Genomic DNA, 26,354 nt, shown 5'->3' on the forward strand with positions numbered 1-26,354 from the left:
CAATCCTATAGTAAAGATTTCAGGATATCTAATTTCTTGTGTGAAGTTGAAAGGACTTATAATAGGTGTAGGCATTGTCCAACTGAACATGGCAAAGATGCGAACTTCGAATAAGAATATAAAAAAGTAGAAGATAGCAATTGGAACCTAACTCGTTCGGTTCTGAAAAAATAAACTGTGTAATCAGAAATTTGTGTAATTTGAGATATGTAAACTATGTAATATAAAAATTGTTTTAGTTTTGCGGAGCGGTCCAAATGGCGGCAGCACCCGCGTCCTCACCAGCTTAGACGGGGCTCCCATGTCCCCGCCTACTGCAGATGCACTTGATACCCGTGTCGATGCGTAGCGGAACCGAGACTCCCACGTCCTCGACAGTGGCAGGAAACTCACGCTTCTTCCCACACATAATCATGTTGTATGAACCAACCATCAAGAAACATAATATCAAGTGAACAAACAGTTAACTTTTATCCAAATCTATTCACAGTACAAGTCTTTACCTTAGCCTTTTGAGGATGTCTATATGATTGGGTTTGGTGCTTCACCTACTAATCTCATTGCCAATCCTCCTCCTTATGGTTAGTGGTCTCCTAATTTCCATGCCTTGCTCTAAACCCCTCAGTTTGCAATTCTATCTTGTTTGAGGCCAAACTTCTGTACATTCACATGAGTAGGTATCATTAAACTGAGAAAGCAATCACAAAATCATAGAAAAGGATATATTTCGGAATGCATATCAAGCTAGTCCTTTGTAACGACCATAGCAATTACTATATTTAGTCAGCAACTGAGGTATAAGAGGACGATATAGGGGGAAATATCGCGAACTGCAAACACTAAATACTCGAGTTTGTATGATAACAATAGTGATTCATCCATGTGTAATGAAACTTCAGAGGTGTTATTTAGAGAGAAATTATTAGGTGTAGACCTCAAATACAGATACTGAATAGTCAAGTTACCTGGCATCATAGTAATCAAATTCACATAATGAAAATCATGGAAAAAGGTTAAAGAGAAGTGCTTCCATTAAGCACTGTAATATGATATAGTTGTGCATGCCTGCTGTATTTGGCTGCTGAACTACAGCTCCTCCTCCATCCATTTTAGAGTCCTCATTCCTAAAAATAAAAGAACATGGTTATTCTTTATGCATGAAAATCTGATTGTTCTCCAAGGGGGATTGGAAATCACAGATTAATTCAGGAGCTATTATTAATATAAAATAATAAGAAAAGAGAGAATATTGCAACTATTAACAAAAGTATTGTTAGGCCACAAATTAGAACTACTTAAATTTTTAACACATATGGACACATACCCCAACAGCAAAAGAAAAACAATAGTTGCTGCAGCTGATTTTCGCACGGCATCTATGCATAGAACAGAAGACAAATTTAGTTAGCGCACTTACTACTCATTTCTCCTCAAAACCGAATAAAAGTGCATTGATGATGGGCATATCTTTCCCTGATTGAGAGGTTCAAATTGTTGTAAAAAAGGAGAAAAATAGACTCACCTGATTGAGCATGAACGACTAAGAAAACAGCTGGAAATACTCTAGGAATAAGGGCACAAGCATGGCGTCGTACATGCATGATTTGTCCAGTTACGGCAGGTGTAGTAACTTATTCTGAATTTATGAAACTCAAAGGCCAAGCTAAAAAAAATCCTTCCGATCTAGAAAGCCCGACCTGTCTGAAAATAATTGAAAAAAAATATGTATCAGTACAGAGGGAGTTCTGTTTACAACTACACATGGAAAACCTTTTGTTCTTCTGAATTCACCAATCAGTGCTCGTCATACTCATTTGCTCTCTTGAAGCTAATCTCTTAAAGCCAAAAGTTGAGCACACTTTGTTGGTCAGGCACTACTGAATGATATCGATCCTGAAACACCGCCACAAAGTCTCCCTTAGTATCATAGCCACACCACCTTTGATGAAACACAAAAAATCGCAGGAATCATGGAACAGAACAACAAACAACATTGATCCTACCAAATCGAACTCATCGAATGGTGTAATCAGTGGCACCTGTACATGTACAAACCAATTAAATTCGACTAATATATGATTTATGAAAAATTATCATAGAGATCAATAGAAATAACTCACTTGAAGGACGATACCTCATTTGGGGAAAACATCCTAACGGAGATCAGTTTTATCTGCGCTGTAAAACCTTGTCGGTCTAATACCATGTTATCAGTACTATAATGTGCACAATTTTTTTACTTATTTAATATTTGATACATCATCAACCAACCTTTCTCTACTTCCATCAACTACTACAGAATACTGCAAGATGAAGGTTCCATTTCAGTACAGAATAGAAAATGATTATAAGAGAACTAAGCTTCTCTTCAGACCAGATCTAGGAATTAAAATAATTAGAGAAGCCCTTTGCAATGCACATATAGTCCCAAACCAATCACTTATTCTCCCTCCTCAATTTGAAGAGCTAGTGCTCAAATGAACTTAGTAAGTACCATTCAAATATTTCTCAAGTTTCCACAACCTATGTCTACAACTTCCCATTTCAGGCTAAATGTAGAAGAGTAGTGCTAACATCTTGAGTAGCTGAGAAAAAACTACGAGCATGGCCTTCAGAAAGAAATCGAGGACAAAAGAACCAGATGAGAAGCCAGGGAGCAGCAGATGTATGTCTGACTCTAATTATCAAGACAAAGATTAATACTAATCTAACCTCAGGCATGCTGCTGCTTGTGGAAGTTGTGTCCAATTCACTGATATGTCTCTTTAAAAGTTTCATATGACCCTGTTAAGAGAGAATAACTATATAACTTGAATAAATTGGCAGTTGTCTTCAGAATAAGAAAAAAATGGTAACAGAAACCTTTAAACCAAGTTGTAGCTCATAATCATCCAGCTCATCAGACCATCTAGTTGACTCTTTAATCTGTTTTAAAACTTCCTCGGGGTTACTGTTCCACTGCAAAATGTTCAAACTGAATACAGCAAGTTCAATCCAGGAAAGCACAAATGATAAAACTGACATGTACCTTGATAAAGTCAAGTTGCAGAAGGCCTTTGCGGTATGCATAATATCTTCGAACACCATGCAATGTTTTTAGAAGTATATCTTTGTCCTGTAAAAATGATATTTGAAAGTTGAGACAATTGGAACACAACGCAGATTCTTAGAATATCACAGATTCATATTTATGATCTTATCTCTCCACGGGCAAAAAAGGTGAGACATGCAAAGTTAATTCCACAAGAAATTAAAAACTGAATGTACCAAAACATTTGAATGATCTAGAACTGAAACACTAATCACGTGCGAAAGAAATAGTTCATCACAATAAAAGGATGGGCGGGCGGCTGCTCACGCTCGCGGCGGCTCTGGCTCTCCCGTGGCGAAGGGCGGCGACCTGCGGCGGCTCCCCCGGCGCGCGACGGGCGGCGGCTCCGGCTCTCCCGCGGCGAAGGGCGGCGACCTGCGGCGGCTCGGCTCTCCCGCAGCGAAGGGCGCGACGGGTGGTGACCTACGGCGGCTCCCGCAGCGAAGGGCGCGGCTCCCGCAGCGGCTCCCACTGCTGGAGGAATAGCGGGCAGCGAACCACACGGGAGGAGGAGGGTCGTGCGGACGGGGGCAAGAGATCGTGCATACTGTTTTTTTAACGGCGTTGCGGGTTAGCGATCGATTAACAACGGGAGGCGTGGTTGGTAGCGTTAATCACAGAAAGATTAAGAGCCATTAGATTTTGTTAATAGATGGGTCAGATTGTTTGAATCTGCTTCCTCTTTTTCTTTTATAGTTGTAGTAGATAGTAGATGTAGTAGTAGATAGTAGATAGTAGATGCGCATACACTCATCCTATGAACGCAAACATGTACATCCTGCCCCTGTGAGCATCTCCGAGAGACTGAGCCAGCATATCATCTTGAAATTTTACAAAGTCACCGTAGGCGCCCCGTAATCGACGAGAAAATCTCCTCCCGCGTATCGCCAAAAATCCTGAAATAAATTCAGAATAAATGTAAGCACCGGGACTAGAAACCTAATGAGATGGGGATACCACTATCCACCTAACCATCCAACCACAGATTTGTTCGCAAATCAACACCTTTTTAATAATAGAGATTCATGCATTTGTCCCGCGATGTGCACACCTACCCTTGACAAATGAAAAAAAGAAGACGTCTCAAGCTTTGCTCAGTTTACCCTGGATTAACTTGTGACCTGTATATATTAAAAGGTACGATTTTGATGATTGGAATTTTGTAACTACACATGAATATATCGTAGAACTTTTTAACGGTTGAAGTTTGAACTTTTTTCACATTTTGCTTTGTACTGTTCAGACTCGGGTCATTAACGAGTCCCGCAACAATTTATGAAAAAAGAATAAAAAGAAGATTTCTAGAACACCCCAATTATTTCAGAGTTTTCCAACACATGGTATAAATTTTCATGAAAAGTTTCATGCATGCTTTATGGTACAGTATTAGGGCACTAGACTGTTTACTTATTCGGAATTTTTTTACCATCCGAATGTGGGTAAAATGGAATAAATAATTTTCAATGCAAGGAAACGTTTTCGTGAATAGTGAATCATCTATGGTGACTTTCTTAATATCAAAGCTCCGATCTCGGAGAAACCATTCATAACGTCTCGTGGAGAAAGGACCTGAGGCGACTGAAACCCTAGGCACCGCCCCATCTACTCCCTTTCTCACCGTCGCCACGGAGCGTCGCCGGGCAAAGCCCTTGTGGCGCTGGTGGAGGCGGGGAGGTCATGATCTGCGAAGTCCTGCTTGTGGAAGAGTTGGAGGGTTGCTACTGATGGCGAAGCAGATGTGTGCTCGAGTGGTGGTCTTCATTAGGCGATCCTCGATGGCGGCGTTGGTGATCTAGCGTGGCGATCTTGAACGGTGGCCCAGCCTGGCTAGGTCACCAGAAAAAGAGTCGGTGCATTTTTTTAGACAAACTGCAAAGCTTTATTACGTCGTCACAATGTTTACAGGGACGAAATCAAGTTCGTTGGGCTGGCCTAACCAAACATGGCGGCCAACCCCGAGAGATAAAGCATGCTTTGCTAGCTTGTGAGCCTCTACATTCGAGCTCCTAAATTCATGAAGTATGTTATAAGCCTCAAATTCAGTCCGGTGTTGTATGATTTCATGTGCAATTGCCCAATAGCTTCCTTTGTTTTGCTGTTGGATGTCATCGACGGCCATTTTACAATCCGAAGCAATATGTACCCTTCTGACATATATGTTATCTGCCAATGCCAAAGCCTCCCGGATTGCAAGCATCTCCAAAGTGCCTGGGTCCCAAAGATGGGAGAAAACCACCGCCGAAGCTCCCAGGAAGGCTCCGTCTTGGTCTCTACAGATAGCTCCCACTGCACCTCGCGCCCGGCCTACTGCGGCATCGACATTGATCTTGACCATCCCCAATGGCGGTGCAATCCAGCGATTAACTCAAGTTTGTGACCCCCTCACCCCAGCGACTTGCGGCTTCTGGAGAGCCTTGAGTTCTGCTATGTAGGAGTTTACAAACCCGTTGATGGCATAAGGTGTCTGGAAGATGTCCTCGTACATTGCCTGCCTTCGAGCGCCCCATAACGCCCATAGGGTGACGACGAAGACAAGGAAATCATCCGTGCTAAGCGATTCGTGCATGACAAACAACCATCTCTTTGCGTTTTCCTCAATGCATGTACTCATCTTGTCAAGGATCGCCTCGAAAGACAGCGCCCAAGTGCTCCTTGAGACGGAGCAATCCACAATGGCATGGCGCCAGGTATCAACAGCCCCACAAAGACGACAAGCTCGTGAGGTTGACATATTTTGATGATGGAGTAGCGCTGCTATGGGGACAGAATGCTTGGCGAGTCTCCATAAGAAGAATTTCAGTTTTGAGGGAACCTTTATCCGCCACAGTTCGGTCCATCCCTGGTCAGCACCCGTGGAGTCGGAAGAGGACCCATCTTCATACAACCACGCCTAGCGACTTAGCTTCGTTTGCTGGATCATCCGGTACGCCAATCGAACGGTAAACGTGCCCTTCCTCTCCTCTGACCAAGCCCAAAAATCATCAGTTTGTCGTGTACAGAGGGGTATTTGCAATATGGCTGCTGCGTCGATTGGTATAAACACCTTCCGGACTAGATCCTCCTTCCAGGATGAAGACGTATGGTCTATCAGCTCAGCCACTGTAGTTGGAGGGTTCTGCACCAAAGAAGTGATCGGCTTCTTCATGTTTTGTCTCGGCAACCAATTATCCTCCCATATCTGTGTCGATTCACCGTCTCCGATTTTGCGCACCAGCCCCTGAACCATGATATCCCGGCCATCCAAAATAGCCCGCCAAATCTGCGAGGGATGAGACCCTAGCGTTGCACCAAAAATGTCCGAGTTAGGGTAGTATACTGCTTTCAGGATCCTCGCACTCAGAGATGGTGGGTTTTGTAACATGCGCCAGGACTGCCGTGCTAAGAGGGCCAAGTTAAGCATCTCCATATCCCGAAAACCAAGACCTCCAAGATACTTTGGCAGGGTCACCACATCCCATGCCACCCAACTCAGTTTCCGCTTCCCCTGCTTGCTTCCCCACCAGAATTGTCTGATTAGCGAAATAATGCTTTCACATAGTCCCCGTGGCAGCCGGAAACATGCCATCGAATATACTGGAATAGCTTGAGCCACTGATTTAATAAGAACCTCTTCCCCTGCTGAAGATAATAGCTTTTCCATCCATCCCTTAACCTTTTCCCAAACTCGGTCCCTCAAATATTTGAAAGTCCCGTTCTTCAAGTGACCGACCTCCGTTGGCATTCCCAAATACCTGTCACTGAGGGACTCGTTATGCACATTCAAAACATTTTTCATATCGTCTCTCACCACTTGTGGGCATCCTCTGCTGAAGAAAATCGAAGACTTATCATGATTTATCCTCTGACCCGAAGCCAAGCGGTACGTTTCAAGCAGGTTTGATACCGCTACTGCCCCCTCATTCCCTGACTTAAAAAGCAGCAGGCTGTCATCTGCAAAAAGGAGGTGGCTAACGGCCGGGGTCGTTGGTGCTACCTTTAGTCCAACAATATTTGATGACGAAGAACTGGTTTTCAGGAGGCACGAAAGGCCCTCCGCTGCAATTAAGAAGAGATAGGGGGATATCGGATCTCCCTGCCGTATACCTCTGCTCGGCATGAAATGATCAAGCCTTTCACCATTAAAAAGCACTGAGAAGGATACAGACCGTACCATACCCATGATTATTTTTATCCAAGGGGGGCAAAACCGAGTTTTCCCATCATTGCTTCCAAGTACTCCCATTCCAACCTGTCATAAGCCTTCATCATATCAAGCTTAAGTGCACAATAACTGTTAACCTTAGCTTTGCTTCACTTCATATTAGACACAGATCTGTAGCGTGGTCCTCGAAATTTATAGAGACCCTTATTTTTTGTAAACTCAAGTTCTTTTTGTAGATTTGAAAAATGTTTGCTACGATAAACTTATTTTCAATAGAAACTGAACTTTTTAAAACTATTCTTAACACACATTGAACATTTTTAGTATGTGTTAACCTTTTTTATTCGAACTGTAATTTTTTTAACACACGGAAAACCTTTTCTATTATAGGTTGACAACTTTTTTTATACATACTGGAAATAAAATAATGTACAATAAACCTTTTCAGGAAATGTTGATATGAATTAAAAAAATCACGAATGAGAAAAGTCCATGAATTCAAAAAAAATTTGAAGAATGTTCATGATTTTTTTATGAATTTGAAAAAGAAGAAACGATAAGAAAAGGTAACAAAAAAGAAAGAATAAAAAGTGCTGAAGGAAAATAGGGAAAAAAATAAGTAGGATTTAAAGAGGAAAACCAGAAAAATTAAAAACCAAATCAAACATAAGAAAACTGGACGAGGAGAAAGAAAAGAACCGTGGAGACGAAGGTGGCACGCACCGTCCGTTGTGTGCACCCATGTCTCTGACCGTCTCCGGCGGTTTCGCTTTTGGAAGGCCCAAAAGTGGAGCAGAGCGTGTGTGCGCGCGCCTCTGCTCAGCCGTCAGCTATGACAGACACCACGGCACAAGTAGTGACACCACTTACTCGACTCATGGTCATGGATGGGCAGGTAGGCATATGCGGTTTTTGCTCTCGGTTTGTCGCTGCACACCAAATGCTAGGCAGGCAGGCTTCTTCTGGCCAGGCGGCTTGTTGTCTTGTCATTCATTGCTGCGATTGCCACCAAACTTAACAAGCGTTTCACTGCTGCGATCGCACGATCCACAGACAACAAATCGGCGCCGAGTCCGGAGAGTCAGTTTGGTTATTAGCGACGCGATACTCGATTCCGCGTGCCTAGGAGCATCTCCAACACAAAAATTTGGCGTCCAATAAAAGTTATAGCGCGCCACTTTAACACTTTTAGTGTGCCGGGACCAACATCGCTTTTGCAGACGCCCAAAATACACGCGCACAAAAAACACACAGTGCAAATTGTGAAGCGCGCGTAATCTGAAACCCAAAATATGCTGTGCGCGCCCAAAAACTTTTAGCGCTACAGCATCTGCTGGAGCTGTGCGGCGCCAAAAAAATATCTTTTTGGGCGCTTGTTGAAGATGCTCTAAGGTGGTCAGTACAATGGCCGTAGACGGTCACTGTGTATACTCTCTCTATAAAAAAAACATAAGAGCATTTAGATCACTCTCTCAGTTCTCAACTTTTGACGTGCTGTCGGCAACACGTACATGTGGCGCGTCAAGTGTGAAAGCTGTTCGTAAAAGGCATGGCTTTTCCCAGGGAATAATCCGGCTAGCCAAAAAAGGCCACAGCAATATCGTGCTGATCTGTTTCGTTTTTCGAAACCCTAAAAGCAGGCAGGCGGTTCCGTGCCATGATCTCATAAGCTAGTTGGTGGTGCTACCATTCTACTGCTAGCCTTCCTGCCTACCTCGATCGAAATCGTCAAATATCTCTATTATTTTACTTTACTTCTAGTGTTTTTTGTACTGCTTTAAAAGATGATGAATAGATTGAAAGTTTATTTCACAAAAAAAATATCTCTACTATTTGATAGTAGTAAGGTATTTCTAGAGCACCTATAATGCCTGACATTTTTCTTCTAAATAGTGATGTCTTGCTCCGCATCGGCTAGACTCGGGCGGAATGGTGTCCAACATTTTTTTTCCGATGAAAATGATGATGTCCAACAATTTCAACTACATACTCATAGTTTTTTTTATTGTTTTTTCTGGAGCATCAAAATTTTGTTATATAATTGCAAGTACAAAGCTATACATTTCTAGTGCTGAGGTTTTCTTTCCATGGCGTTGGTTTGACAGGACCGCATCCTTGATGACTTTCTATTTGCGATCAACAATGACATGGTAGTAGAAGAGGACCTAACATTAAGGCCGTGAAGGGTGTACCGAATTTTTTTCCTATGATCTCGCTAAGCGGCGGCCGCGGTATCAGCATATCTAGTTCCTTCTGGCTCCACCGGCCATCACATTAGGTTAGGGTTCTTTCTCGCGGGGACGGTGTTTAGGCAGATAACGGCTTCTCATCTTGAAGATGGTTTTCTAGGTTCCGCTTCTCCACAAGCCCAGGGGCGGAGCCAGGATTTTGGTATAGGGGGGCCAAGTCAAGTTCCTAAACTTTTTCTAGACCAAAAAATAACAATCATCATACTGTAATATATGCCACACGATACAAAACATTGATACAGTTGTATAAGTTCAAATTTATCTTTACAATTGCCAATAACATGACAAAAAAATAATAATTTCACAGGAAGAGAACTTACCTGTCAAATTTTTTTAACTTTTAACCCAAGTAAGTCTCTCGTTTGGCGCTTAAAATAAAATCAATATTTTGGAGGCACTTCTATTAGAGCTTCAACTTGCTTGTCTAGTGGCAGCTCCCAATTTAACATGTTTTTGCTTGTTCTGCAACACTTACCATGTCCGGCATATCCTGATCATGGGTGTCAATTGGACCAGATTTATGACTTGCACATCAGCCTTATTAACAATTTCAGTGAAGAACTGGAAGCAACCTGCTTAAATAATGAATTAACGTGGACAGTGTTTGACAACGCTTTTCTCTTCATAGCTGCTGAATTGCAGTGTGACAATTAGCTATATTGGATAAGTTTGACACAGGGAAAATTTGCATCGCAAATAATTACTCATACAAGATAATTTGCATCACAGTCACTATAATTTTTAGAACATGTATATGATAGGAATTCTTCATAGAATCATAGCATTACAAGTCAGACAACCAGAACATGTAAACTAGTAAAATCTGATGTATATATGTCCAACAATGATACAAGATGAGAATTGAGATTACTAGATGCATGGTGCGATGTGCTAAACCTTTGGATCATTGGCTAGTTTCTGTTGGTTGGAAATCAGGCTGCGAGCCTGCGTCGCGCCGTCGCAGTTGCGCTACGCTGTATGAATAGGATCGGGAGCAATAGGTCAGGGAGAAGAGGCGGCCGCCGGCCGGGCGGGCGAGGGCACCGAACAGCGGGGACTAATCCACGTACATGTTTTTTTATGAGCCTATTCCACGTACATGCTAATCTTTTTTTGAGCTTTTTTGGAGCTAAACGTACGTACAGGCTGATCACGCGAGAACATACGGCACTAGTGTGGGCTTGACATAGGCCTTCTCCCTTTTTCTTAAATTAACGCCGTATAGGGGGGGCCAAGTACGTATAAGCGCGAGCAATACATGCGTTCCTATCGCTAATTACACAGCATCATTCGATCATTAGGGGGGGCCACGCCCCTGCTCGCCCCCCCTTGGCTCCGCCACTGCACAAGCCCATCCATCAACACGAAGCTCCAGCGTAGATTACTATCGTTTTCTTGGGACAGCGAGGTCATGTTTTTTTGCTTTGCGTTCGTGACTGCAATATATGATGTCAGGTGTTTTAAATTGATCCAAGAGCTAAAACGGCGATGACTAATGTCCTTCTTAGAGGCGCATGCACGAATACAAATACTTTTTGATTATGAATGACGAGGTCAGGCCCGGCTCCGACTCAAATTAAGGTTAGAGGCTTCAGTGCATCTATAGTTGGGCACCTCAAATCCGCCTCAAATGCCCGCACGGACGACCATGTCACTACCCGTTCACGAAATTTCGACCCAGACGGGTGCCTTAAACGCTCGGGCTGACAGACACCTCTCATATCCAGCCCAAACATAGGGTGGGTATGGGGCGCCCCTGACGTGTCCACCACGTCGGACCCGGCCCATGCTAGCCCACCGACCCCACATATATTTATCCCCATCCACTTGTCGGACCACCCTAGCCACTTCACTCCACCCCCTCCCCCCCTCCGCTACCCAAGCTCACCTCCGGTGATCTCCGACCGTCTCCGGCATGGCGAGCAGTGAATCTGACTCCAACTAGTCCGCATCCGTCGATTGGGGTGTCATCTCGTGCGGGTTGGAGGAGGCAATGGCCGTCCGCATTGCACTCCGTTGCTCCCGGGAGGACAACGCCCGACCGACAGTAGGATCTGTCCGGCGCGACTCCATAGCGTCGGCTCAACTCGCACTCGGATCCTCTAGGGCTAGATCATCGCGGTCTCGGCGGCCTTCAAATCCCTCATTCCCGATCTCCGGTCAGGCGGAGTATGAGTCCCATCAGGACCGGAGTGCTCGTCGTGGCAAGGAGAGGATAAGGGGCGCCGAGGCCAGACTCGCTGCCTACATGGCAGCGGCGCGGGCGGCCGCAGAGGAGGAAGCCATCTGCGCTCGCATTGTGAAGAAGCGGTAGCGGAGGAACACGTGCGCCCTCGCCCAAGAGAAGAATCGAGTGGTTCGTGCCATGGCCGGTCTGCCACCAAAAAAGAAGAGGGAGGACATCGATGGTGAGGACAGCTCCGGCGACAAGCAGGTCCAGCTCGATCCCTGCTACATCTTCGACTGGTACTTCCGCAACAAGGATGGCAAGGGCGTCAGGAAAGGCAAGGGCAGCCGTGGATGATCTTCTTCACTATAGTCAAACATGCCAGATTTTGGTAATCCGATGGCATGCTAGTGATGTAGTAGCCGGAACGATGTATATAATGCAGCGACGTAGTTGCATAAATTTGAGATATAATAATTGAGATGTCCGATTATGAGAAGATAAATTTGAGACTTGACCGATCAGTATCGGTCGGCAATTTGAGGGGTCAGATCTGCCAAATTGGACTGTAGATGCTCTCATGCGACGATGAGCCACCAGGCAAACCTGTCTGGGAGGATGGGCAGGATTGTTTTTTATTCACCAGGGCACTTGAACATGCACCCATTTTCCAAATCATTTGGCGTTCGAAAGCGGGCAAGAAAAGCAAGACCAGAAAAGGCAAGGCGCTGGACGCGGGGGCGGGGGTGGGGGTGGGACCCCCCGATAGAGAGGGACCATATATGGACGTCTGTCGACCCGCGATAACGATATTCCCCAGAGAGAAAGAGAATCCAGTCCCCACCCGCCGCCGCGCCGCTGATAGCGAGCGTGACAGAGTCCTCCCCCATTAAACCCCCCCGCCCGGCCGCCGCGTCGTCCACCGCCACCGCCAGACCACGCCCGCAATCGCCGACCGAGGCACGGACGGAGAAGCGCGACGACGCCCGCCATGGAGGACAGAGCGCCGCTTCTGCCCCGGCACCAAGAGGCGGCGGCGGCGGCCAAGAGCGGCGGGTGGCGCTGCGGGGCGGCGGCGGCGGAGGCCAGGAAGGTCGCGCACGTGGCGCTGCCGATGGCGGCCGTGAGCGTGGCGCAGTACACCGTGCAGGTGGCCTCCAACATGATGGTCGGCCACCTCCCCGGGGGCGTGCTGGCGCTCTCCGCCTCCGCCATCGCCACCTCCCTCGCCTCCGTCTCCGGATTCAGCCTCCTCGTACGTCACCCCTCACACCCACCTCTCTCTCTCTCTCTAACACACGCCTTGGTTCCGGCTTAAATTGATCGCCGCATTGCCCTGTTGCAAACTTGATTTGCCGGCTTAATAACCAACAAGTGATTCACTGTTGCTATTGCACGATCTTGCTAGAAGCAATCGGTACGAGTCGGCCTCAGATTCAGTTTGGGGGGTTTGAGGTGCGGTGCGCATTCAGTCATTCAGTGTATGAGCCCAGGTGGTCAATCTCGAGTTGAACACGAGCACCTTGCTGTAAAGTGTAAAGTGACCTCGCTAGCAACAAAATAGGATTCTCTCCTTTTTTTCCAGTCAATTATTGTGTTCTAGCCTTAAAAGCAATACTCCCTCCGTCCCAAAATAAATGACTCAATTTTATACTAACTTTTACCGAGTCGCTTATTTTGGGACGGGGGAGTATAAGTCTTTTTAGAGATTCCAATATGGACTACATACGGAGCAAAATGAGTGAATCTACACTCTAAAATTTTGCTCCGTACGTAATCCATGTTGAAATCTCTAAAAAAAAAGTGTTATATTTAGAAACGGAAGGAGTATATCATAACAAACTTGTGTGCGTTCTGCCGCTGAACATTGGCTGCTACTGCTAGCATCAGTGTATTAGTACAAGTTTACCACGGCATGGCGCGATCAATTAAATTATGCAAAGCTTACATGTGTTCAGTCTGCCTTAACCTGTTTGGTAAAAGAGGTGTGCTGGAAACCGGAAAAGTGCAAGTTTAAGCCATAGTTAAGTCTCTCAAGCATATAATCCTATAATGTCATTTAAATGGAATCAGTCAGTAGGGGTTTAGTATTTTGTCCCTGTTTCAATAACTGGGATATCGCTCCACTGAAGAGGGTTAATGCAGGAATGGAACCACCCATGTTCCGTCAAGCTTTCAAGTGAACTTTGTCACTTGGCGTGGTCAAACTTCAAGAACACGTTGTTATTTTGATGCAACAATCTTACAACGGGCGTGGGCTGTTACTCTACATCTTTGTTTAATATTCTGAACAGTTTAAATATAACTGTTTTCTTTAAAACTGCACATATTGACCCCAGTAATCTGAATGCTCTGCTTTGCATGACAGATTGGAAAGGCAGGCGGTTTAGAAACTCTGTGAACGAGTCCAGCGTAGGTTTAGTTTGGGGTTTTGTGGTGCCGTGCTCATTCGGTGTACGGGCCTAGGTGGCCAATCTCGAGTTGAACACCAACACCTTACTGTAAAGTGTATAGTGACCTCACTAGCAGCAAATTATTCTCTCTTTTTTTCTAGGCAAGTACTGCATTCTTTCGTTTATATACCTTATTAAACTTATTAAAAAGATATGTATCATAACAAACTTGTGTTCCGTTTCAAAAAAATAACAAACTTGTGTGCGTTCTGCCGCTGGACATCGGCTGTTTATTACCACGCCATGGTGCGATCGGTCAAATTATTCAAACCTCACATATTAAAGAAAAGGCATATTGTCGTTACAAGTAGTAGCCATCATTAAGAAGGAATTAGGAGGGGTTTAGTCTTTTCTCATTTTTTCCCCACTAACTGGGACAAAGCTCCACCGAATGGTTGAATGCAGGAATGGGACTAACTATGTTGTTCCATGAAACTTTCAAGAGTAACTTTGTTATCTGGCGTGTTCAAAGTTCAAGAACACTTTGTTATTTTGATGCACCAGTCTGGCCATGTGTGGGCTTAAGGGCTCAAGACTATACGCTATTACCGCACATCATTATTTAATATTCTGAACAGTGTTAGCAAAACTGTTTTCTTTGAGTTGCACATTTTTTACACCAGTAATCTGAATACTCTGCTTTGTATAACAGATTGGAATGTCAAACGGCTTAGAAACTCTGTGTGGTCAAGCTTACGGGGCCGAACAGTACGGCAGATTGGGAGTGCAAACCTACAGAGCTATGGTCACCCTGACGGCTGTCAGCATTCCAATCTCACTTCTCTGGGTATTCATGGGAAAACTCCTGACCCTCATAGGCCAGGACCCCATGATCTCGCATGAAGCCGGAAGATACATAATGTGGTTGATTCCGGCCCTCTTTGCATACGCTGTCAGCCAGCCCTTAACAAAGTTCTTACAGTCTCAGAGTCTGATAATCCCTATGCTTTGGTCCTCCATTGCGACGTTGCTCTTGCACATTCCTGTTTGCTGGTTATTAGTGTTCAAGACCAGCCTTGGGTACATTGGAGCCGCTTTGGCGATAAGCGTATCATACTGGTTGAACGTGTTCATGCTTGTCGCGTACATCGGATGCTCAAACTCTTGTAAGGAGACATTCTCGCGTCCTACACTCGATGCTTTCAGTGGAGTGGGTGTGTTCATGCGCCTAGCTCTGCCGTCTGCACTAATGTTATGGTAAGCACAGCAGTGTGATTCAGAATGGCCACGTGTCACGTTACTTTTCCCTGTTGAGCTAACGAGTTTCCGTGTGAATCTTCCAGTTTTGAATGGTGGTCATTTGAGGTCATTATTCTTCTGTCTGGACTTCTACCCAATCCAGAGCTGCAAACTTCAGTTCTGTCTACATGGTAAGAATTTCCCATGTAAGGTAATATGCACTGATGGTAATATTTGCATCATATTCACATGCGTCTTTTTGTGCAGCATGACAACAATCACACTGATGTATACTATAGCATACGGGATTGGTGCTGCTGGAAGGTAAGTAGAAGCTTAAGATACTTCTAGATATTACTTCTTTTCTGGATGGAATTATCATTTGATGACGGAATTCTGTATTTTTATTCAATGGGCAGCACTCGGGTATCAAATGAATTAGGTGCCGGGAATCCTGAAGGTGCTCGACTGGCTGTCCGCGTTGTCATGTGTATTGCTGTGACTGAGGCAGTTGTCATCACTGGGGCACTGTTAGCATCCCAGCACATCTTGGGCTATGCATACAGCAGTGATAAGGAGGTTGTTGATTATGTCAATGCAATGGTTCCCTTCATCTGCATCTCAGTTGCTGCTGATAGCCTACAAGGAGTTCTCTCAGGTTAAAACTTTCTAACTACCAATTGATCTGTCAATTTTACCGTCCCTTCAAAAGAGTGTGATGTTATAATGATTTCGGCAGCCATAAGCTATACTTGTTTCCAGCCATGACACCATACTGTGATATATATATCTTCACCCTGTAGTTTGATTTCGATAATTCAGTATGTAGCTTTTATCCAGTTTGGTAATAAGCCTTGCTAGGTAGCAAGTGAAACTATTATCTGTGAGTCATGCCGATTTCGCAAAGACATTACCAGGTAACGTGCCACTTATTAGATTTGTTAATGTTTCGCTATACTAATGCTATTTTGTGTTGTGGAAGCCGACATTGTTACTTGGGGAGTTACTTGTTTGTTCTTTCAAACATGTGCTCTTACGTGAACATGGATGGCGGTGTTTACGTCCACACACATCTGGCTGGGATGTAACCTTAAGTGGGCGCCACCTCACTAAGTATGCAATCACTTGCACCTTTCTTCTAGCTAGTGGAACTGTTGTTTCCTTCACAGGTCTGTTTCACTAGATGTGCAAATTCATGCTTGTTGACAGTTCTGGACAGGCAAAAATTATGAACTATACTTGCTCAAACATATGCTCTTGCCTGGCATTTCCAACATAAGCTTAATTTAGACACAGGCAAGATCCTCATGTATACTGACATCATATCGCTAAACTCCAATAGAGAAGAATCCGCTCTTTCTGTTCTTTCTACATAGTTTTAGCACCAGATGCATTCATGTCTAGTGCTAAGTGCTAACACACATTGTGTGTTAATCATTTAGGTATTGCTCGAGGGTGTGGGTCGCAGCACCTGGGCGCCTATGTGAACCTCGGTTCGTTCTATCTGTTTGGGATTCCGATGTCCCTCCTTCTTGGGTTTGTTCTGAAGATGGGAGGGAAAGGGCTTTGGATGGGCATTTCCTGCGGCTCCATAATGCAATTCCTACTTCTGTCCGGCATAGTGTTCTTCAGCAACTGGCAAAAGATGGTTCGCTCTTTCATCTCAAACTTTGCAGTTTCTCCATGCCAGTGTTGATCGTACATGAAAGACAAAGCCTGATTTATATGCCACTGAGCTGTTTGATGCTTTTGCAGTCTGACAATGCGAGGGAGAGCGTTTTCGGCGGAACCCTGGCAGAGAAGGAGCCTTTGATGTCTGATGTAACGGGCGCTGCCTAATTTTGTCGCGGGTTGCTCAATCCCTTGACCCGAACTTGAAGCAGACGACACGGCAGCTTAATCTTGTGGCTGTAGATGACAGTCTCAGAGATGTGAGTGTATAGAGAGGCGAGTTTGCTGAAGAACCGAGGAAATCAAGAACTAACTGGTGCCCGTAGTTGTAATGTTGCAATTTTGTTGAGGTCGGGAAGAATGATAGCAGATATTCAATGGAGAAAGTAACACGGGCGTAGTTTCGGTAGCCATCTTCTGAAAAGATGTTGCTAACGGATCCTGAAGCAGAGTACCAACCTCTTTAAAAATAAATAAAAAGTGACGACTTTGCCATAGACATCCTTAGGATATGTCTTTTTTTTTAGATTCCGAATTCAATTCAGAATTGAAAGTATATGGACGGCTGTGTTTATCTCCGCAAGGTTCTGTTTGCATATTTGGGATTTATGACTTGCAAATTACTCCCTTCGTAAAGAAATATAAGAGCATTTAGATCACTACTCAGTGATTTAAACACTTTCTTGGGTAGATGCGTGAGAGAGCATTATTGGTCTGCCGACCTTTTTTTTTTTTTTTGAAAGAACAGCATGAGCTCTGCCTTTGCATTATAGATGGGAGGAGATATAGAGTTACATGGTACAGATAGAGGCGGCAAAAGTGCCCCACAAACCAAAGACAAAACTAACTCTTGAAACAGAGAGCTACAGAGACAAAAAAGTAGACACTATCCTACACCCTGTTCCTACCCAGCCACCTGAATGGTGCTCACTCCTGAAAACACGAGAATGTTTGCGCCTGCATAGCTCCGTAGCTGCTCCCGTTCTCTGTTTTAGCCGACTTGTTGGACACAAGTGTGGAGCTTGGCCACTTTAGACGAACCGCACCGCACGTCGCTCCTAGGGGCGGGCAGCATTAACCAAGCTCTAACTAACTACCGGGCAAAGTAGTTTACACCACTACACGATGGAGACAAAAAATAAGCTTGGATTTGGTTGTCGTTCGTCTACATTCGTGTGTTTTTAGATTGGATTCTTCCCATCCACGCTCCACTTCATCAGCGGCGGTTGCTGTTCTGGTGCATTTGTCGTATGAGGCTTAGCACGACGATTTTTCAACTATCTACGACAACCGGCTTTTTGTCCGGCTCCGGCACGGGGAAGGGCGATGACGGCGGTGCACCTTCGGCTCGCTTCAGTGCTTGTAGTCGTCGTTAGGTGCTTTACGAATCTGGATATTTTTTTTATTATTTCTGGTGTTCGTTGTACTGCCATGATTAAACATGAATAGATCAAAAAAAAATCTCACAAGAAAAGAAAAAGAATGCATTCGATCGGGTAAAAGAAAAACCTAGCCGCCGAGCTGTCACGTAATACGCAATGTAAATACTCCCTCCGTTCGCGAATAAGAGTACATCTAGGTTTTGTCTTAAGTTAAAGTTTTAAAATTTTGACTAACTTTATAGAGAAAAGTAATAGCATTTATGGCACTAAAATTTGTATCACTAGATTCTTTTCGAAATGTAGTTTCATAATGTACCAATTTGATGTCATATATGCTACTACTCTTTTCCATAAAGTTGACCAAAATTTTAAAACTTTGATTTAGGACAAAACTTAGATGTACACTTATTCACGGATGGAGAGAATACATGATTTTGTGGAGATGTTGAACCACCAGCTAGCATTGTTGTTATTTTTACGTGGACTAGGAATGGACCGGCCTCTGTTTTTTTTTTTTTTTTTTTAGAAAGACTGGGCTATGGGTGGGCGGTGGCTGGCAATGGCATCAGCAGTGAACAAGGCAGTAGGGAGCTAAAACGAGCTAGCTAGCCTTTTACGCGCAGCCCGGGTGCAACACCCCCGTGCTTTCATGTGCCCCTGCAAGGCTGCAACGTCGCTGGCATGTGCTTTCCTGTGCCCCTGCAGCATCGCTGGCATGAGACGACATCACATGCCGCCGCACCGGACTCTAGACCGCGGAAACTGCTCGACACGTCTCATCGGTATGCTGGCCAAGACTCTAGAGAAACAGGAACAGAATTGCTTACCGTGCAACTCAGGCTGGGCAGCGCCTGCTCGACACGTCGTGGGTGTTTGCGCGGGCTGAAGCGAGCGTCGCATGCCACTGCGTTGCTCGGTAAAAATGGAAGGGGCCGATGGATGGCCTGCCGCCAGGAAACCCGACGTGTCTCGGAGACCCAGATCCGGGGCACGCGCTCCCGCTTGTCAAGATGACCCGCACATTCTGCGTCGCGAGAGAGAGGAGCTTCTTCGCCACCGCCGTCAGCCGTCTGGGCTTAATCCGGCGGCCTCCTCTAATGGCGGTGGAGGGGATGGAGAGAGCTACGGCGGAGGGCCTGGCGGCTGGGTTTGGCTGCCGCCCGAGTTACCTAAGGCGCTAAAAATCACCTCCTGGAGGCGTACTTGTGCAAAACACGCACTGAGGGTGTAATGCCACCCAGTCACGGCGCTCACCGGATTTTTTTAAACGGCGCAAACACGACGAGTTCATGCATATTTTGGCGACTTCAAACCAAATTCGATCAAACACGGCACAAACACGCCCGCTTATACATATTTAAAGTATTTTACAAAAAAAAACACACTACTACGCCCGCCCGCCGTCTCGCTCGCCTCGCCGCTCCTCGCCGGCCGCCGCCCTTGCAGTTCTACATGCCGAGGAGGCTGTAGAACCGCGTGTAGTCGCCGCCGCCGTCGTCGTCGTCGTCGTCGCCGCCTCCGTCATGCCCGCCGTCCCTGCTGCAACCCTCTCCCGGTTGGCGCGGTGGGTTGGACGGTCCGGTGGCGTCCTCGTCGTAGTCGCTGTCGAGGATCACGACGCCGTGCTCGTCCTCGCGCCCACGCTTGCGGGCGGCGATCTCCTCCAGGGCCCGGGTCTGCCGGTTCATCTCCGTCCGAATGTAGTCGTCGCGCGCCCACCGGAGGGCGTCCGCGTCGGAGAAGCCGCGCCGGGCTATCTTCTCGTACTCCGGGGGGAGACTGGGCTCCGGCTTGGGCGCGACGAGGACGAGGCGCCCGAAAGCGGGGGTGGAGTCGGCGATGCGGATACCGGAGCTGCGGGTACGCCGGCTGATGACAGGCGTGTCCTGGGGCTCCTGGGGCTCCGGCTTGACGGGGCGGAGGCAGGGAGAGCCGGTCGACCGACCGGACGAGGAGGAGGACGCCCCGGGGTCCATGCACCTCGGCGTCCACGAGCTCCCACGACGGCGAGAGAAGGACGGCGGGGAGGGGTACTCCAGCCTCGGCGTGTTGCCGCCCTCGATATACTTGAGGACGGCCTCCAGCGTGCGGCCGGGCACGCCCCACCATCGGCGGCGCCCCTGGGAGTTGAGCCTGCTGGAGGGCACGACACCGTTGGTGGCCTCGAGCTGCTCGGCGTGACGACGGCGGAAGTAGGGCTCCCAGTGCGGGCTGTCAGGGACGTAGCGCGGCCCTTCCCTCGCCGCTCGCGGCAGAGAGGCGCGAATACGAGCGATCTCCGCACGACGCACCGCCTCGGTGGGCGGTGGTGGCACCGGGACCCCATCGGCGCTGATTCTCCACGCCCCGGGCACCCGCATGTCCGGCGGGACCGGGTACTCGGCCTCGAAGAGGAGCCGAGCTTTGTTTTTGTGAAGGTGGCGGCGGCCGAAGCCGTACGCCGCCGCGCCGTTGCTTGGGAATCGTTCGTCCATTTTTACGAACTGGGACGGCGAGGGGAGAGGGATGAAGGGGAGATAGGGTGCGTCGGCGGTGGAGACTCTGTGCGTGTCACCGGCGCGCTGGGGTCGGTTTATATAGGCGGAGGCGGCGCGAGCACGCGTGGCGGCCTCGTCTATGCGTGGCATGCGCGGGGACGCGCGTCGTCACGCCTTCACTGCGCCGCCCGTGAGGCATCAATGACGGAGGCTGACCGACGCGGCAGTGCGCGGCAGTTTTGACATTGATTCACCGCGGGAAACGAGGCGATGAGGACGACGAAGCGGCGAGAAGCGAAACGAGTCGCTGGCAAGGAGGACCAACGGCTCTCTCGCGCCAAAAACGATTCCCCCGGCGTCCCCAAACGCCCCCAGCGCGCCTGGCTCGGGTTGGCTCCGTCGGCGCCAATTTCGATCCGAGCCGGCGAAAATTGCGCCCTTGAGGACGTGATTGAGTCGATTTTTTAGTGCCGGCGGCTGAAAAATCGCCTGAAAGACCTTGTTTGGAACGTGGCTGAAGATGCTCTGAGCGTAAGGGCGGCGCGGGATGAACAGGGCGAGCGGGAGGGCCACCACGACACCATACATGTTTTATTTATTGAGACTTTGGACTTTTGATTAATGAACTTCGCACGTGTTCAGAACGGATTCCCATTCAACAATGAGCCCCTCATTTCGTTAAAGAAATCATCTCGGTTGCTCATATCAGATTGGTTTTTATTTCTTTTTTTAAAATAAGATTGGTTTTTATTTCTTTCCTTAGAGCGTCCCCAACAGTAATCCGTAAATTTTCTCCCGCATTCGTCTGTGTACAGGTGGATCAGTCCGCGGACACGGATGCGAAAGGCAGGCATCCCATTGTAACCGTATATATTTTCACAACAACTCAAACCAATCGTAAGAAATTTGTTCAAACAAGTCTGAATTTTATATAAATACGGCCGAATTTCATATAAACATACCGCATTTCATTATAACTACATCAAAGGGGTGCTAGGCAGGCTCTGAAGTATAATTAATACCTAATCTAAATAATCACCGGCGTCCGCTCTCCGTGTCCGGCCATGAACCAAGAGAACAAAAGCTTCGTCTTTTCCAGCTCAGCCTCGGCGCTTTCCAACTCTGTCTCTGTTGCCTCCGCCTCCGGAGGCCGAGGAAATGAAGCTATCCACATCCACGTCGTCGCCAAGCGACTAATCGGCCGAAGATGCTCAGCCCACCAAGCTTGGCGTTGACGGGAGGCGAGGAGCGGTGGCCTTCCTGGGACACGAGCGGCGGCGTCCAACCGTGCACTACTTATCACTACTAGGGAAAACCTTATACACAGAATCTTAGCAGCAGCGCGGCATAAAAAGAGGCGCTGTTGCTAATTAGTAGCAGCGCGGTTACGGAAAGCGCGCTACTAGTGCAAATTTAGCAGTAGCGCGTGATATTTAAACCGCGCTGCTACAAAAATCCACCGACAGTACACAACGACCTAAGTTTACCAGTAGCGCGGCGTGATAGGAAAGCGCGCTGCTGCTACGCTCATAAGCACGTGACACAATACTTCTTCATAACCGACCCATGCAATCCCAGTCATGTTGTCGTGAGGAGAGGCAAAAGGAACATCATTGGAATGGATGGAGTCGCCAACGAGGAAGACTATGATCAGTACGACAACCCAATAAGGGAAAATGACGATGATGATGAAGTATACGTCAAAAGAAGAATCAATACTACATTACCTAAGAAAAATCGTACTCCATGAAAAAGGCAAATTCACAATGAGGGGCTCAATTATTCTTTGACAAACAAGAAGGGAAAGAAGCTGACTCAAAAACGAAAACGTCAGCGCTGAGGAATCGGTCAAATGATGTAATATATATATATATATATATATATATATATATATGTTCATATTTTGTATACACACTTAGGCATTATTATGCATGGGTCCAATGATGTAATATATATGTTCCTATTTTGCATACATATTTAACCGTCAAATGATGCAATATATATCGCCTTCCCTTTGTTCACTGCTCTCGGAAAAAAAGTGAGAAAAATAAAGGAAAAGAAAAAGGGAAACTGGTTATAGCAGTAGCGCTTTACTGAAAAAGAGCTACAGCTAGTCAAGGTAGCAGTATCGGTTTCTGTATAAAACCGCTATAGCTGCCTTTAATAGTAGTAGCGCGTTTTGTCTAAACGCGCTACTGCTACGTCCACTTAACCCAAAATTCTCACTCTCCCTGCTTCATCCCACCTCTTTTTCTCCAAATTCCCACTCTCTTCCCCCCGTCGCACCGCCGCGCCCGACCCGGCCCCGGCGCTCGCCCCCGGCGCCGGTGCTCGCCCCCGACCCAGGCGCTCGCCCTCGACCCAGGCGCTCGCCCCCGACCCAGGCGCTCGCCCCTGACCCAGGCGCTCGCCCCTGACCCTGGCGCGCTCGCCCCCGACCCCGGCGCGCTCGCCCCTGACCCATCGGCCCTCGCCTCCCTCCTCTGCTTCCTCCCCTCCCAACCTCAGCCTTCGTTGGGCCTGCCTCCTCGCCCCTGCACCCTCTGTAAACCACCCCCTCTCTCTCTGCTAGCTAGGGTTCTTCGGTTAATTTACTTAGGTTTTAGTTATGTTAATTAGGTTATCTATTTAGTAATGAATTTAGATAGGTTTCAAAATTAGCTGAATTTATATGCAAATTTGAACTGGACATGTGATATGTGGATATGTCATGTTTTGGACATGTCATGTTTTGGTAAATGATCCGAGTGGCCTATGTTACGCTGGAATGTTGATTCATTTCCGTTCCGGTGAATTTCAGGCGCTCGATATGTCCATTTTTTAGCAAAGGTCATGCCGAAATTTTCCGTGAATAAAGGCATGATTTGTGCTACATAGTTGGCATATCGAGTGCTGGCACATAGATTTCTTTTTTATGTCATTTCTCATTTATTCATACTTTTAGAAATAAATGAGGACACTTAATCATAGGAAACATGTCGAACAATGAAGAAACTGGGCCTTCTGACCAAGATGCATACGAGATGGATTATCAGGGTGAACAAGACTACCTCGACTTTTTGACTGCTAAGCAAGGTTTGCAGGTCCGCCTCGATGATGGTACTGACGCCGACATCGACACCGATGGCGCCGGCACCGATGGTGGCGCCGAGACCGGTGGGGAAGGTACTAGCAGGGAAGATACCGGCGGGGAAGGTACCGGCGCCGATGCCGCTACCGAAAGGAGGAAGCATAAGAAGCAGAGGATACGAAAACCTAACAAACTAGGGATTGGACGACTTGTGATCACAAAGATGGCACCTGGCAAGTTTGAGTCGTTAGAGCCGGAAGAACCTCGCAAGTGCTATGGGAACCAAGTAGGATGCATCCTACGGGAATGCGCGAGCATCAATGACGATGACTTAAGGAGTAAAGAACATTTGACGCAGTTGCTCCTAACGAAGTTGCACAAGAGATTCAAGTTCCCCGACCGGGATGATAACATAGAACAACCGTGGGATGATCTGAAGATGAAAAAGATTAACAATCACGCCATGGGCATGTTCAGCAATGATTTGGCCTCCTGGAAAGGGAGGGTGAAACGAGCTATTGAGGCTGAGGAACCCCTGTCCAAGATTCTAGAGAAAAATCCGACACTTACGGAAGAGGAGTTCGAAAAGTTGAAGGACACTTGCGCTACCGAGGACGCCAAGGCTAAGGCTGCGAAATTCAAGAGCCTTCAGCAAAGGAACACGGGGAAGCATCGCCTCGGAAGCCGTGGCTACCTTGGTAAAAGGCCCATATGGGATAAGGAGGACGCGAAACGTGAAGCCCGGGTCTCCCAGACCCCTTTGCGAAGTTCACCAACCCCTTGGAGCGTGACTTCATCAGGGCCCGCTACAAGTGGGACAAGGAGAAAAAGGTTTTTTACATGGACCAGATCACGAGGAAATTGATTAGACTACTGGAGAAGCAACACCAGCTTGCAGCCGAAAGCCCTACTTCTCCGATGAGGCCCAAGTGGGACACCCCTCTCAACCGGGCCTTGAATGAACTTAAGGGACTCCCTTTGGGCCAGCGGCCGCAATATGGTCGTGTGCACGGCGCTGGAGACGGCGCCACGTGGAAGGTGTTTTACAACGAGGGCTCGGAGGCCAAGAAGCAGAAAAAGACGTTTAGTCAGGCGAACATCGACGCGAAGGTGAAGCTTGCGATCGAGAAAAAAGCAGCCGAGGACGCGAAAAAAGCAGCTGAGGACAAATATGAGTTGCTATAGCAGGCAGTCAATGCAGCTGTAACTGCCTGCAGAAATGATTTCGCTACTAACTTGGTTCCAGTTATCATCAACTGGACGAAGGAAAATCCAGACAAGACGGTACATGATTTCCCGTTGCCCAGTTTCGTTGGGAGAAACTCCATGAACAACAACACCATTGCACCATCACTTGCCCACGCAACCGGGCCTCCTCTCGCAGCCGCTCCCGCTCATAGCAGCCCGTCCTCAGTCTCTGGTGCGCTCGGTGGGCCTTCGTCTTTGGCTGAGCTCGACGCCATCACGGTAAATTACATGTCGCACTGAAAGTGCTAGTTGTCGACTAGAGGGGGGTGAATAGGCGATTTTTATGAAAGTCTTCAAAACATGGAAGTTTCGAAGACAAACGATAGAAATAAACCTATTACCATGCAATGGAATGTAGACTACACTAGGCAAACCATAGTCAAGTATTCAATAGAGTGAAAGCACAATGACTAATAGCAGCTAGGCAGTAAAGATCAGGTAGGAAGATATTGTGAAGCCAATCAGAACAAGCAGTCACTCAATGAAGACAAAAGATAAAGCTATCATACAATGACTTCACAAGGACCAACAGTAAGTAAAGGGAAGGGAAGGATGAAACCAGTGACTCGTTGAAGACAATGATTTGCTGGACCAGTTCAAGTTGCTGTGACAACTGTACGTCTGGTTAGGGAGGCTGAGATTCAACTCAGAAGACCTCGTGTTCACCTTATTCCCCTTGAGCTAAGGACACCCAGTCCTCGCCCAATCACTCTGGTAAGTCTTCAAGGTAGACTTCCAAACCTTCACAGACTTCGTTCACCAGCGATCCACAATGACTCTTGGATGCTCAGAACGCGACGCCTAACCGGCTGGAGGATTCACAGTCCTCAAGTGTAATAAGTCTTCAGATCACATAGACAGGAAGACTTAAGTGATGCCTAACACTCTTTGGCTCTGGGTGTTTAGGGCTTTATCCTTGCAAGGAATTCTCTCTCAAAGGCTTCGAGGTGGGTTGCTCTCAAACGACAAAAGCCGTGCACTAACTCTGAGCAGCCAACCGTTTATGGTTGTAGGGGGTGGGCTATTTATAGCCACTAGGCAACCCAGCCTGATTTGTCCGAAATGACCCTTGGTCACTAAGGAACTGACACGTGTTTCAACGGTCAGATTTCAAACACACACGACAACTTTACTTGGGCTACAAGCAAAGCTGACTTATCCAACTGTGGACAAGATTTGCTCTCATAGTCTTCACTCAAGGACATAGGATTTGGTTAAGTATCACT

The 26,354-nt window shown here is 47.0% G+C and overlaps 1 protein-coding gene and 1 long non-coding RNA gene across 6 annotated transcripts; one reads left to right on the plus strand and one right to left on the minus strand.

Moving 5' to 3' along the window:
- LOC125533090 (uncharacterized) lies at nt 1-3,604 on the minus strand. Of its 4 annotated transcripts, none has more exons than XR_015609283.1 (11): nt 3,359-3,604; nt 3,029-3,115; nt 2,863-2,958; nt 2,713-2,784; nt 2,121-2,303; nt 2,004-2,039; nt 1,523-1,893; nt 1,325-1,376; nt 1,066-1,124; nt 504-657; nt 3-397 (listed from the first exon to the last, which is right to left on the minus strand). It is a non-coding gene; the product is annotated as an uncharacterized LOC125533090 (long non-coding RNA). The 4 variants fall into 4 exon arrangements; XR_015609282.1 differs by having other exon boundaries at nt 1,523-1,701; nt 1,792-1,893; nt 2,121-2,784; XR_015609284.1 differs by having other exon boundaries at nt 1-394; nt 2,121-2,784.
- Nucleotides 3,605-12,441: 8,837 nt separating this feature from the next.
- LOC125528150 (protein DETOXIFICATION 14) lies at nt 12,442-17,446 on the plus strand. Of its 2 annotated transcripts, XM_048692661.2 has the most exons (7): nt 12,445-12,903; nt 14,754-15,298; nt 15,385-15,471; nt 15,548-15,604; nt 15,700-15,938; nt 16,723-16,928; nt 17,036-17,446. In XM_048692661.2, exons 1-7 carry the CDS (start codon nt 12,640-12,642, stop codon nt 17,117-17,119), a joined length of 1,482 nt encoding a protein of 493 aa, XP_048548618.1. In that variant the 5' UTR covers nt 12,445-12,639; the 3' UTR covers nt 17,120-17,446. The 2 variants fall into 2 exon arrangements, 1 of the variants encoding a protein (XP_048548618.1); XR_007292333.2 differs by lacking the exon at nt 17,036-17,446 and having other exon boundaries at nt 12,442-12,903; nt 15,700-16,393; nt 16,723-16,921.
- Nucleotides 17,447-26,354: the final 8,908 nt, after the last annotated feature.

This window comes from Triticum urartu, chromosome 1A (genome assembly GCF_056163025.1).
Source record: "Triticum urartu cultivar PI428250 chromosome 1A, HENAU_Tu73, whole genome shotgun sequence".
Taxonomy (NCBI): domain Eukaryota; kingdom Viridiplantae; phylum Streptophyta; class Magnoliopsida; order Poales; family Poaceae; genus Triticum; species Triticum urartu.